Source organism: Malaclemys terrapin, chromosome 10, assembly GCF_027887155.1.
Source record: "Malaclemys terrapin pileata isolate rMalTer1 chromosome 10, rMalTer1.hap1, whole genome shotgun sequence".
Classification (NCBI taxonomy): domain Eukaryota; kingdom Metazoa; phylum Chordata; order Testudines; family Emydidae; genus Malaclemys; species Malaclemys terrapin.
Window position 1 is genome coordinate 23,429,827 of NC_071514.1, and position 13,043 is coordinate 23,442,869.

The 13,043-nt window shown below is 38.4% G+C and overlaps 1 protein-coding gene across 2 annotated transcripts in view; it reads right to left on the minus strand.

Moving 5' to 3' along the window:
• The window catches only part of ATOSA (atos homolog A), a 59,419-nt gene that overhangs the window by 17,003 nt on the left and 29,373 nt on the right, over positions 1-13,043 (minus strand). For both annotated transcript variants that reach the window (XM_054041400.1, XM_054041399.1), the window contains exons 2-5: positions 4,615-4,799; positions 3,485-3,687; positions 2,657-2,782; positions 520-2,365 (exon numbers count right to left, since the gene is read on the minus strand). In XM_054041400.1, the coding sequence (XP_053897375.1) occupies positions 520-2,365; positions 2,657-2,782; positions 3,485-3,687; positions 4,615-4,799 (2,360 nt within the window). The remainder of the gene's footprint in view (positions 1-519; positions 2,366-2,656; positions 2,783-3,484; positions 3,688-4,614; positions 4,800-13,043) is intronic.

Genomic DNA, 13,043 nt, shown 5'->3' on the forward strand with positions numbered 1-13,043 from the left:
GTTTCTCACTTGTCTTCAAAAATGGAAAAGTTTTTCCAGTTTCCCTGCAGCATATTTTAAGATTATACCTTGGTTCAGAGAAATTAGATCTACGGTATTACTATTTTAGGAAACAAAGTACAACAGATTCATGCATCCTCTAAAGAAGAGTTTCTTTTTGGTGCCAACTTACAGCCACTATGGACTAGCTCGCTTGTTATTCACCATATTGCATAGTTAGATATTGTTCTACTTATAAAACCAAGAAGTCTGACAAATGAAGTAGGACTGTGGGAATATCATTAACAACTCTGTTATGTGTGAGGCCTGGCAGTTTTCCTCTAAATATTAAATATAACAGGAGAAAAAAAAAAAAAAGCACAAGACCAATCTTCAGACCTGAAAGCAGAGATTTTAACTACACTGTTTCATATAAGAGCATGATTAAATCTATACATCTAGAGATTCTTTCTGAGTTGATCTAGAATATACTCTAAGTTATTTAAATACTCACTCCGCTCTTGTCAGGTAGGTACTTACCAGCACATCTGCATTCTTCAGTCGTTCACACCTAGCCAAATAGTCGTCTACAGATTTCTTCTGGGAATTGCTTTGAAATTCATAGTCAATTGGGTCTTCATTCTCATCATGTGCAGTTTTCAGTTTATCTTGCTTATTTTTGCATTTGAAATTGTCATGATCTTTATTTAAATAATTTTCAATACTAACAAGTTGGGTATTTTGCTCACATATATTTGGTTTTTTTGAATCTTTACCTAAACACTTAAACTCATTTTTGTGCAAAATATTAGATGCCTGCATTAGTGTCGCTTTTTTTGTACCTTCAAGTATTTTGGATTTATCTAACTGTGGATTGATTAAACAGTCTCCATGACTATTCTCACTCGTGATTGTTCTTTCTTTAAGTTTATTTTTGCAAATCTGTTCATCAGTGGTATTGAAATTTGAACACTGTTTACCAATGCCTTTGTTGGTCATTTGGTCTTTATGTGGACAACCAGAAAGTATTGTTTCCAGTTTATCTGGCAGTTCAGATTTATTTTCTTTGCTACACGATATATTTATGCTAGTAAACGAATTGGTAGTTTTAGTTGGAGTCTGCTGAAATGTGTTTTGGACAACTTCACTGGGTTTTGCTAGAATCAGTTTTCTTCTTGCTTGGGGCTTTGGAGAAGCCTTCAATTCACCATCAAGTCTACAAGATGTCAGAGGGGTATCAGGTGTTCTGGTCTTTACTTTACTGCTGTCCTTTAAGGTAATGTCAGACTTAGAGAAAGAAATAGAGGACGTTTCCTTGCCTTTCTTCAACAAGTTTTCATCTTCATGTGAACTTTGAAAAACTTTTGAAGTGATTGAACTGCTTTCATGTACATTGAGTGGACGCCCAGTAATGTGTGAAGTAGCTGGATCACAGTGAATCAAGTGTTGGGCAATCCTTGCTATAACCTCCTGTCGCTCCAGAAGTAAAGAACCTATCAAAGGATTAGTCTCTCCTATGGACTGACGAGAACAGTGGTTCATAGGAACATGGGAATCAACCAATGGGATCTCTGGTATTGCTCTTGTCTGGTCTTCACTGCAGTCTTCTGATAACATAATATCTGTGTTAGCAGTAGAAACAGAGGATGTTTCCTTGCCTTTTTTCAGCAAGCCTTCATCTTCATACATATTCCAAAAAACTTTTGAAGTAACTGAACTGGTTTCATGCATGTTGAATGGACATCCAGTAACACGTGAAGTAGATGGATCACAGTGAATCAAGTGCTGAGCAATTCTTGCTATAACTTCCTGTCGCTCCTGAAGTAAAGAACCTATCAAAGGATTAGTCTCTCCTATAGGCTGACGGGAACAGTGACTATTTGAAACTTGGGGATCAACCAAAGAAAAGGATTTAAAAGTTCTGACTGATGTTTCATGTGGCTGTGTCTTATTGTCCCCCATAGCATTATAGCACTGAACTTTAGACTGTGATGTCCCAAAGGCAGACCCAAGACCAGTTGCTGGATAAAGTCTTACGTTTCTCACCGATGTAGTAAATTCAGGGGATATTTTTGCATTAAGCAAGCCTTCAGGTATCAATGTCCATGTTTGTTTTCCACATGAACGCTGTGAACTGGACACACTGCGCTGCTCTCTCTCAATGGAATCACAGTGCTGATGTACATTATGTTCTTGTATTCCCTTTTCATAAAAGCCCAGGCTGGTGTGAATACTACAGGTCAAAACCGGATAGTTAGATTGTCTAGGCAAGGACTGGACACTGACTTTCAAGGCCACATTGTGAGAAACATTAGGAACAGGAAACACATGTTCAGTTGGTGTCTGGGAAAAAGTCCATTGCAGGTCCACATCTGCAGCACTTACTCTGAAACAATACAGAAAAGCCTCTGTATAAATTGACATTATATGCAGATTTTTCTAAAGACAATTATATTAAAAAAAATAAGCCGAATACAATTCATTAAGGAAACTGGCAACTGTCATACTTTGCAAAATCCCCAAACCAAATGCTAGAACAACGAGCAAAGCCCATCCATATATCCCTCCTGAAAGTAAATAGCAAAGGGGGAGGGGAATCAATTGTTCTAAGGCTACTTTCTATTCAGCAATTACCCACTAAGAACAAACAAATGGCTCTTTTCTACCTCAGACCTACCTGTACAGAATATTACGAGGAACAGCACCATGTGAAACACTCAGCCAAGCGCTCAATTGAGAAAAGAAAACAAAAGAGCGGACAGCCAATAAGAGGGTCTTCTCTTCAATAAAGCGATCTCCACTTCTAAAATGTATTAAAAGAAATAAGCAGGTATTGGTAAGAGCCATTACAAAAAAACAGCAAAATAATTAAACAGTTGGAGCAGCTTTGCTTTAATCTTGTTAAAGATCTTAGAAACCAATAATATTTTTTTCAAAACAAGATCCGTTGCTGCAAAATTTCCTTTCACTACTCCTGAACTTTTAAGTCACACATTTTCTAAACATCCTGCAGGAAATTATGGTTCAGTGCACAATTTATAAAAAGATACACAAAGACGCTATGCATCATCAAAACAACCTGCATTAAAATGACTGAAAATAAATTTCCTTTCTAAGTGCCAGAAACAAAACAATATTATTTGAGGTGAACTTTGTGATGAAAGGAGACTTATGTCCTTAATGAAATACATCTAGCATGCTAAAATAGTCACAGGGCCTGATTCTCCACTAACTTGCACCGTATGTAGTTATCTATACTTCTTCAAAGTGAGTGCAAAATGCTACCATTCTAAGTTAGTTAAACTTTACACCCACCTTACTCAGGTGATTACACAAAGTGCTAGGCTGTGGAAAAATCAAGCCCAAATTTTGAACTAGAATACAATTATTTTCTAAGAACTGCAATAATAATTTGGGATTCAAATCCAAGTTACTAAACCAGCCAGTTGCCCTGCAAGAATCCAGTCACCTTAAATTATTAACTAACCTCCACACCCAAACTTACTGTCGGGGAACTGGCTCCAAAATCCACCTTTCTAACAGCAATGCATCTTGTTTGATTGCAGGATCATTTAAATCACTCCCTTCTGTGGTGGGCCCTTCATCACTATAGCAACAGTCTGGAAGTAGCATCACTTCTATCATGATAGGAATATTGTTTTTCCACAGTAGCATAACCTCAGACCTGGTTCGTCTGGCTTGACGACACTTAAAAAAAAAACAAAAAAAAAAACCAACAACAAGAAGCACAATACGAGTTAGATTTAAAATCAGCTTTAAGAGTACATTCAAAAAAAGTAAAAGCATTAAGGGCCCAATCCAGGAAAACACATCTGAATTTTTCAAATCACAAAGAAGGCTGCAGAGCCATTACCAATGCAAGATGTAATAAAGCTCTAAGGTGGCAATTTAGAGAATTTGTGGGGAAAAGAGAGATCATATAGAGGAGCTTCCCACCAACTGTACTCTGCTACTTGTACTTTTCTCACTCTCTGTAAGTCCCCCCTTCTGGGGTCCAATATCCTGTTGGAGTTGTTAGAATCTTTGGGCCGGAGCAATTCTCCTGCATGGCCAGGGGTGCAGGTTTACTGAGTTCTGGATCAACATGTCTTATTTAGGGACTGAAGAGCCCCAACCTTTCTGCACCAACTCCCCCATCCAAACACCAATGATCAAAACAGAAAAATAAATGTCCAAGATTATCTAGAAATGCAACAAAAATTAGGGAAAAGTCTAAATTTTCTCAAAAATCCCATTAATGCAAATTATGGTTCTATACACCTAGACAATAAAAAACTTGATACCATTCTACTACATAGAAGAACACAAGTACATGTTATGTTCTTCAGCAAAATGCCTTATATAGACTATATATTAAGATGTTTGTTAAGGACAGAATTACACTGTCAGTACTATTTTCAATTACATATTTGTTTAAGGGAAAAAAACAATTTATATAGAGAGTGAGTGACTGTCACTAGTGCTTAACTAGAAAGCTACGGGGCAGATCGTCAGCGGATTTAAATTGCCATAGCTCAACTGACAATGGAGCCATGACAATTCGCACAAGTTGAAGATTCCATGGATTCCCCATAAATACCCCATGGTATTTATCTTGTACTGATATTATCATACCTGGGCCAATTTGTCGGTGCACTCATGCTTAGATGTTAGTGGCTGACTTGACTGTGCTGGAGGGCAATGGAAACCCTCTGTTCTACCCTTTACAGAAAATTCTGGTGTTCGACCTTCAGTAATCAATAAAGCCAAGGAGACCAGGAATTCCTCAGCTTCATATTCAAAGTATTCATCTAAAGTATCTGTCATTTCACAAGAGAAAAAAAAATCTTCATTAGTACAAGTTAAAGACAGATTTGTAAAAAACAACAACAACAACAAAAACCGTCACAATGAAGTGTTACGCCTCTAGCTTGTTTAAATGAAAGAACCACCCAGTTTCAGCTACAATATTCAGTATGAAGTTACATGGTAAATATTTTGTTTCCTCTAATCTGCTAGATTTCTACCTGCTGCTCATTTAGTCCATTACCCTCACCAATACATCCATCCATCACAAATGTAGAAATGTTTAAAATTTGTCAAAGAGTATACGGACAATCTTAAACCTTAAAATTACTCTATGCTCAGTGCCAAAATCTATGCCATTTAGATTTTATGGGACTAAAGTATCTCTAGTAAAGGTGAGAGAAATCCTGAGAATCTAAACATCTTACTTCTTGTGTACCCGTGTATCACAAAGATCAAAACATTCGCTTTCCAATAAAAACACTGGTTTCAAACGTGACTTTACTGTTCTATTAAAGCATTTACAGCTCTAGCATTTTGCAAGATAGGAGACCTTGCAACTGATACTGGTCCCTTGTTCCAGAAGAAGATGAGACAGTTTCAAATGCGTATGCAGAACTAGCATGTAGAAGTTAAGTATCAGGGGGTAGCCGTGTTAGTCTGTATCTACAAAAACAACAAAGAGTCTGGTGGCACCTTAAAGACTAACAGATTTATTTGGGCATAAGCTTTCGTGAGTAAAAACCTCACTTCTTCGGATGCATAGCTATGCATCCGAAGAAGTGAGGTTTTTACTCACGAAAGCTTATGCCCAAATAAATCTGTTAGTCTTTAAGGTGCCACCAGACTCTTTGTTGTTCATGTAGAAGTTAGTATCTTACAACAGCAAGTAAAAATTGTACTGTATCAAACAGAGCAGACAATGCCTGGACTGCTTACTCTAAGCAACCTTCATTGCTTCAATCAAGCAGTAGTCCAAGACTGACTACCAATGCCTAGACCCAGTGTCATTTTCTGTCTTTGATTACATGAAGTATATAAGAACATTTCTGGGTGGTGTGCCCAAAACTAAAAAGGCAGCTGATAAATTTTATTTCAGAAACAAGAGCTCTGCAAGAGTATAAATAAAGTTTCTGTTTTCTGTTCTTGGCTTACGAAGACTCCACGGAGGACATGATTAAAAAGAAACTTCTGCTGGAAAGCCAAGGCTGTGTCCCATCAGGTGGGGAGAAGAATACAGAAAATACGGGGATTGTCACAAACATACAAAACTGAAACAAACAATCTATTTTTTATTGTCTAGCATCTAAATCATGGGTGCTGACCCAATCTTGGCAGGCTCTGTTGTGGGTGCAGAAGAGGAACTAAATCCAAGTAGCAATTTTAGAGAATTAGCAAGAGCTTTCAGTGGCTGGAAATAAAAACGAATGGTGAAAATGGAAACACAAACAACTACTTATGAGGATTTGTGCAGGGTAAATAATGTAGCCTTTTGTGATAGATTTCCCAGAAAATAATTATGTATAAAATAACATTTCCAAATGTTTATACATTTGAGATCCCTACCCCATAGCTCTTTATTGTTTCAATGTCTGATTTCATTATATATAAAATATATAAAAAGCTATATAAAAAAGTAATGTTAATTAAATTGATTGTCCTCCCTATCATACCCAAATCATTGTACCACCTTAAGATTTTTATATATTACATTTTTCCTCTTCCCCAACTTTGTTACTACAAATGTAAACTGAGTATGAAGTATTGTAGTTCAAATGCATGAAGTGTCAGTAACAATAAACAACTGTAGTTATCACTCAATTTGCCAGATTGCCAGGGGTGCTCTGAAATTATTGTCTCTAAGAGAAGAAGAAAGAGTTCTGAGAGGTGAACCACTGTTGAATCATACCATTACTAGAATAATACATTGACTGGGTTCTGATGCAGGAAGTTTCAGTGGCATTCTGGCTTGGTGTCATTTATGGCATGGGATAAAGGCCAGAAAGAGGCCAGAATACATAGTAAAATAACCTCCAAAACACTCTGAATAGGAAAAGAGTTAAATATCACTACTTAGAAAATGAAACACAATGTTCTTTTAGAAATTTTTATTATGAATTCCTGCTGCCCAGAAGAGGAGTCAGTTAAGAGTTTAGTTTTTAAATAGTTAACATCACAGCTTTTACACAATTACACAAAGAAAAGTTCCTGAGGAACATGCGGAATATTGCTCCTCTACAACAGGGGTCGGCAACGTTTGGCACGCGGCTCGCACATCCCTGGTGGGAAGCCGCAGCCAGCACATCCCTCGCCCGTGCCGCTTCTCGCCGCCCCCATTGGCCCGGGATGGCGAACCACGGCCAGTGGGGGCCACGATCGGCCGAACCTGCCACGTCAGCAGGTAAATAAACTGGCCCGGCCCGCCAGGGTGCTTACCCTGGTGAGCCACGTGCCAAACGTTGCCAACCCCTGCTCTACAAGGTCCAGTCTAAACTAGTACCAAGAATTAAAATTCAACAATCCGCAGTAAAGCAGCAGCTGGCAGTGCTCTTCGTAAATGTAATAATGCATAATGTAATACATTTCCTTGTTTTGTGCTTCTATAACTCCTATTGTGGAACGTTTCATGCATTATTTACATATAGCTTCAGACTAACTAGGTCCAAATATTCCTATTGTAAGAAAAATTCAATACATCTTTAGGCATTAAAATGGTTTAGTTACAGAAGAGGACAAAATCCTCTCCCCACTAGAAAGTAAAAGTAAGTTCACTTCAGATGCAGGAGAGAAATAGGAATCATAACAAAGAGGTATTATTTTTTATTGCATGGGAAAAAAACAGGAACACTACAGTGCACTTTACAATTCTAATTGAAATTTTCTACATTTTATGAAGTCCACAAAAACAGTTACCCATAATGATGAAATGAATATTCTATTCATACTTGCTTTGTACAGTATGCGCCCAGAGTGCCACTATTCTATTGTTTGTATTGGTCAAATTCTGTTCTGAGAAGGCGTACTGGTTATGTGATAATTATTCTCATCATTAATCTTAGCACCATAAGCATTTGGCAAATAGCATGATCGTGAAAGTTCAACAACCAAGGAAAAATCTTCAAACATAGAGGCCTAAGAGTTCCAGACAAAAACCCATGCTTACATGTGCAATTACTACAAACAGCACGTGTAGACTGGGTAAATATAAATAACTAGTTCCTTGTAAGTGTGCTTTTGTCCAGACTATTATACCACTACACTTTTTGCACATGAATTTTTTGCCTATGAATGAAAGGAACAGAGCATGGTATGCATGCAATATCAGCAAGTGGTCTTTTATCTGTCAGAAGTTACAGGTATTAAAAATCGCTGATAAAACCTGCAAACGAAAAAGATTAGTGGAGTAGTAAATAACGAGAACAGGTTACTTATACCAAGTGACCTGGATTGTTTAGTAAACTGGACACATTCAACAACATGCATTTGATTCAATCAAATGCAAGGTCATATATACAGGATGGGGGATTGAAAACAGAGACCCTGAACTGGAAAACAGAGACCCTGTCCCAGATGTCATGATAGGTAAATAAAAAGTGATTCCCCAGTATGATGCTGTGTCTAAAAGGGCAATCACAAACCTTGCATGCACAAAGAGGGGTGAGGCAATATCACCAATGTATATGGCACTGATGAAGTCACTGTTGGAATACTGTTTCCGGTTTTGGCATCCATACTTCAAAAAAAAAAAAAAGAGGTTGACAACTTGGAGAGGATTTAGAAAAACACTACAAGAATGATTCAAAGTCCGGAAAACCTACCTTTAAATGAGAGACCTAAGGATCTACAGTACATCAACTCTTGAAGAGATGGTTAAGAGGTGCCCTGATAATGATCTACAAGTACCTACACAGGAAGAACATATCTGATACCATGGGCAATTTATTATAGCAGAAAAAATAACAAGATCCAATGGCTTAAAGCTGAGGCTAGAAACATTCAGACTGGAAATTACTCTCACTGTTAAGACTGTGTGCCTTATTAATCACTATAACAGCTTACTGGAGGAGATGGTAGACTCTCTCACTTGAACTTTTAAGATCGGATGTCTTTCTAAACACACATGCTCTAGTGTAGTTCACCTATAAACTATCAGGCTTGCTGCACTAATTACTGAGTGAATTACAGGGTCTGCGTTACACAGAACATCACACCTCAGGATCATAATGGTCCCTGTTCTGGCATTAAAAGCTATAAAAATTGAGTGCTCAGAAAGTATTTTACAATCTTTAATATTAGTGTGGCTTCATGCTATAATATAAACTGATAAAATGAACCACATTTAGTGTGAACACATCCAAGTGTGAGACCAAAACAGCGAGTAAACAAAGAAACTGGGTCTGAAATAAGTACTTGGAAATCAAAATCCAGAATCCCTAAGTGATATTATCAGAGGTTTCTTTAAAATATGTATTGATCTTAATAGAATAAGTATTAAGTCTAAGATATTTAAAAACATTATTGGCAATGAAGAGCATAAGCATTCAACTATTCCTAACATCTACCTATAGTATGTTTTATTTTAAAAGGCAAATAAACTGAACTTTAATACTAGTGGAGAAGTGGAAGGGGAAATAAACATCTTCTATGCATACACAGGCATATGAAGTTCCATATAATTACTGTATGCAAAGTTTTATAAAGATCTGGCTAAGGAACCCTTTACGTTCAAATCCTTTTTAACACTATTTGAGTTCTTAAAATAAATCTAGAACTCTCAAGACTTTGCCAATACAGACTATTAAAAAAAGTTGACAGATTTTGCCTCTCTTTCTACTCCACCTACTTAAGATTTCACCCCCATCACAGTTAAGTAGGAGGTGAGGAGTAGCAGAGAAACATAAATGGCCGGATGCATAGTATTTGCATTACCTGTAATTACAACAACATTGTGCCACTTCAGTATTAAAACTGCATAAAGTCAAAAGACAACCATTATATTCTTTTAATACAAGTGCAAACACTAAAATAGCTGCATTAAATACTACCCTTTTAATGAAAAAAGCATAAAAAGAAAGGGCAAATTGTTATATTGTATTCTTAATGTAACATGACAGACTGCAGACATATTTGATCTTATGTTTTACAGACATTCTTTTAAAAAATAAACAGCAGTTTGTGATAAATATCTTAATTTTATATTAGAATGGGTTTGGCACATTGATTTTTTTAGTGCTATTTGATTTCCTTAGTACATAAGAACTTGTAATGGCTTTATTAAAAAAAAAAAAAAAAAAAAAAAAAGACAAGACTATAAACACTGAAGAATATGGTAATTGTTCCTACCCACAGACCAACCAGCTGATGCAAGCTGATGTAATTGAGGACAAGGGTGGAAAGACAAACTTATAAACACAACACATTAGTATTTAGCTAGAAAAACTGTTAGAATGTCTTTTGTGTGAATCAGTCCTGAAAGAAACAAAGCCTGGTTGCAAGGACTAAGAAGGAAATAAATTGCTTCCCCAATCCTCAGGTAATCGGAGGCTGGTTCACTTCCCAGCATAGTTTGGCACAGCCTAAGCCTGCCTTAACTTGCACCCAGATGCTACTTGCCCCACAGATCTTGCACATTCAGGAAACAGATCAAGCACAGTATCATTCTAGCCACACATACTCCTATCCTTTGGACATCTGCTGCCCATCCCAAGAAGCCCCCTACACTGGTAGCTTTTGCAGGAAGGACCCAAAGCCATCTCAGCACCAGCAAGGGGGGCCCCCTGTGCCTGGGATTTTCCTGCAGGGCCTTACAGTGATTTTGTTGCCCCTCTGAGCTGGTGTAGATAGCACAAAGAAGCTGTCGAGCACCAAAGAATTCTCATATTGACCAGTACCTCTAAGGATCAAACTCTTGGGCCTTGTCCACCTACATCTTACAGAGTTTGCAACTGATTAGCATAAATGGCTTTAAGTTGTGTTTGTATCTGCACATTCCATGGGCTAAGATTCTGACAGTAACTAGGTCAGCTAATTTCGGCTTGTGCCAGGTTATCTTGGCACATAGTTATCTTTCTGTATCCAGTTTGGCATATTCTTTTTAAAAAAAGTATAGACAGAACACACTATGTTTATACCTGTTTGTGTAACCACTGTCAGTCCTCCTTTCTCCTCATGCTACGTGTGTGGTAGGATATTCTCAGAGAGCACTTCCCCATTATGCTGTAGTACTGATCCATATCCTTTGAATACTCCATCCCCTACAGAAACACCATTGAATAGCCATCCATGTTTTCCTCAAACAGCACTAATATCACCAGGGCCGGCTCTGGCTTTTTTGCCGCCCCAGGCAAAAAAGCCTCCCGCCGCCCCCCGGAGCGCGGCTGGAGCCCCGGGAGGAGGGCAGAGAGCCCGGCCGGGGCCCCTCTCTTCCTGGTGGCCAGAGCGTCGCGGGGAGGGTGGCGAGCCCAGTCGCGGCCCCGCTCTCCCTGGCGGCCGGAGCGCCGCGGGGAGGGCGGCAAGCCCAGTCGCGGCCCCGCTCTCCCTGGCGGCCGGAGCTGGAGCACCACGCTGCGCCGTCCCCCTCCAGGTCCTGCCCCAAGCACAAGCTTGGTGGGCTGGTGCCTGGAGCCGGCCCTGGATATCACTATAGTTAAGAAACATAGTAGGTGCAGGCATACACACAGTTGTGATAGCAGAAAGCTGTTGTATACACACAAAGTCAACAGTATCTTTTATAATCAGTTGAACTGACTCTCTCTACCTGGTTACAAAATCATGATTGATTTGAACTGGGTCACGATTAGAACAGTATTCCAAGATTTCAAGGTGCAAATTGTTTGTTGTCAAGAGTGTAAATTGTCAAAGTGTGGAAACCTGGATTAGTGTAAAAAAATTACTTCACTTGTAATTTTATTTCTCTTGAAGTATATTCACAGCAGTCCCACACTCTAGGTCCATACTCCATTAACATGACCACTGAGAGTAAAATCTTTGGCTAACAGACAATATGATTTGTGCCTGCTCTGTAAGAAGCTCTGGTGACCACGGCATTTCCAATGACTAATTCCAATATCAGAGTGTGAAACAGAAGTAGAATAAAATATTATACCTCCTCAAGTTTGTGGGGAAGGTAGACAAGGATCTGCTGTAACTGCACATCATCTGATAACAAGAATTCCAGGAAATTCCTTCTTCCTCTTCTGCCCCATAAGGCTTGAGTTAATGGCAGAACCTAAGTCTTGGAGGCTCCTGAAATATCCATAGACCATCATGCATTTGATGTATTCTGCACCTGCAGCCTGGGGATACCTTTAGTTTCAGGCTCCTCAGAAGGAGAAACCAGTGAGTGGTGTAATTAGATAACCAAAACAAGAGCAAAAGGTGTAAAAGAGCATAAAATATCCCTAAAAATAACAGATGTGAAAAGAATTTCCTCTTTCAATTTGGGAACATTGATAAGACAAGCTAGAATCACAACAGAATACTGAACTCAAATCACTTCTAATAAAATTTAGTCAGTCCACATGGCTGCCCTTCAAATCTCTTCCTGGGAGCTAATCTGAACTCAGCTACAAAAGCAGACATTCCTCCAAATAAATGTTCCTTAACATAACCTTGAAGTTGCAGACCTCATAAGGAACAACAAACAATGTCATCAGACAGCTATTTAGACACGGTTCTCTTGGATACAATAACTAGTAATACAGGGGCAAAAGAAAACAAGGGAGAAAAAAAGGGGGAGAGAGCAACAGATATTAAAGGCTTTGCTCTCTTTCAAATAACAGCTCTGGGACCTTTTCATTTTAAGCTTACAGAGAACAGCCTTTCTGGACAGGCATGTGGAAAGAACACTTGCAGGGTGGCTACTTAAGTCAGATTAAACCACCATCTTTGGAAGGAATTTAGGATCAAGTGTACAACACTACCTTATTCTTATGAAAAAGCACAAGGTAAATTAGTAACTAAGACCTGAATCTTACTAACTCTGCAAATTGAAGACACTAGGAGTCTAGTTTTCATTTTAGAAACACATTTCTGGGTGGTAAAGTGGCTTAGTAAGGATGGCATTACTACCCCACAAGAAAAAGGTATTTTAATGGGGTTTCTTCAAATTCCCATCTGATTATTATACTAGAGGCTATAGAGGAACTTTAATGTACTTATACAGTGCCAAAAATAGTAGCCAGATAAATCTTAAGGGAGAATTCCTTTTACCTAGACTGACAGAGAAAAATGATAAGCAAGTAGTTTTCATGTGGGGT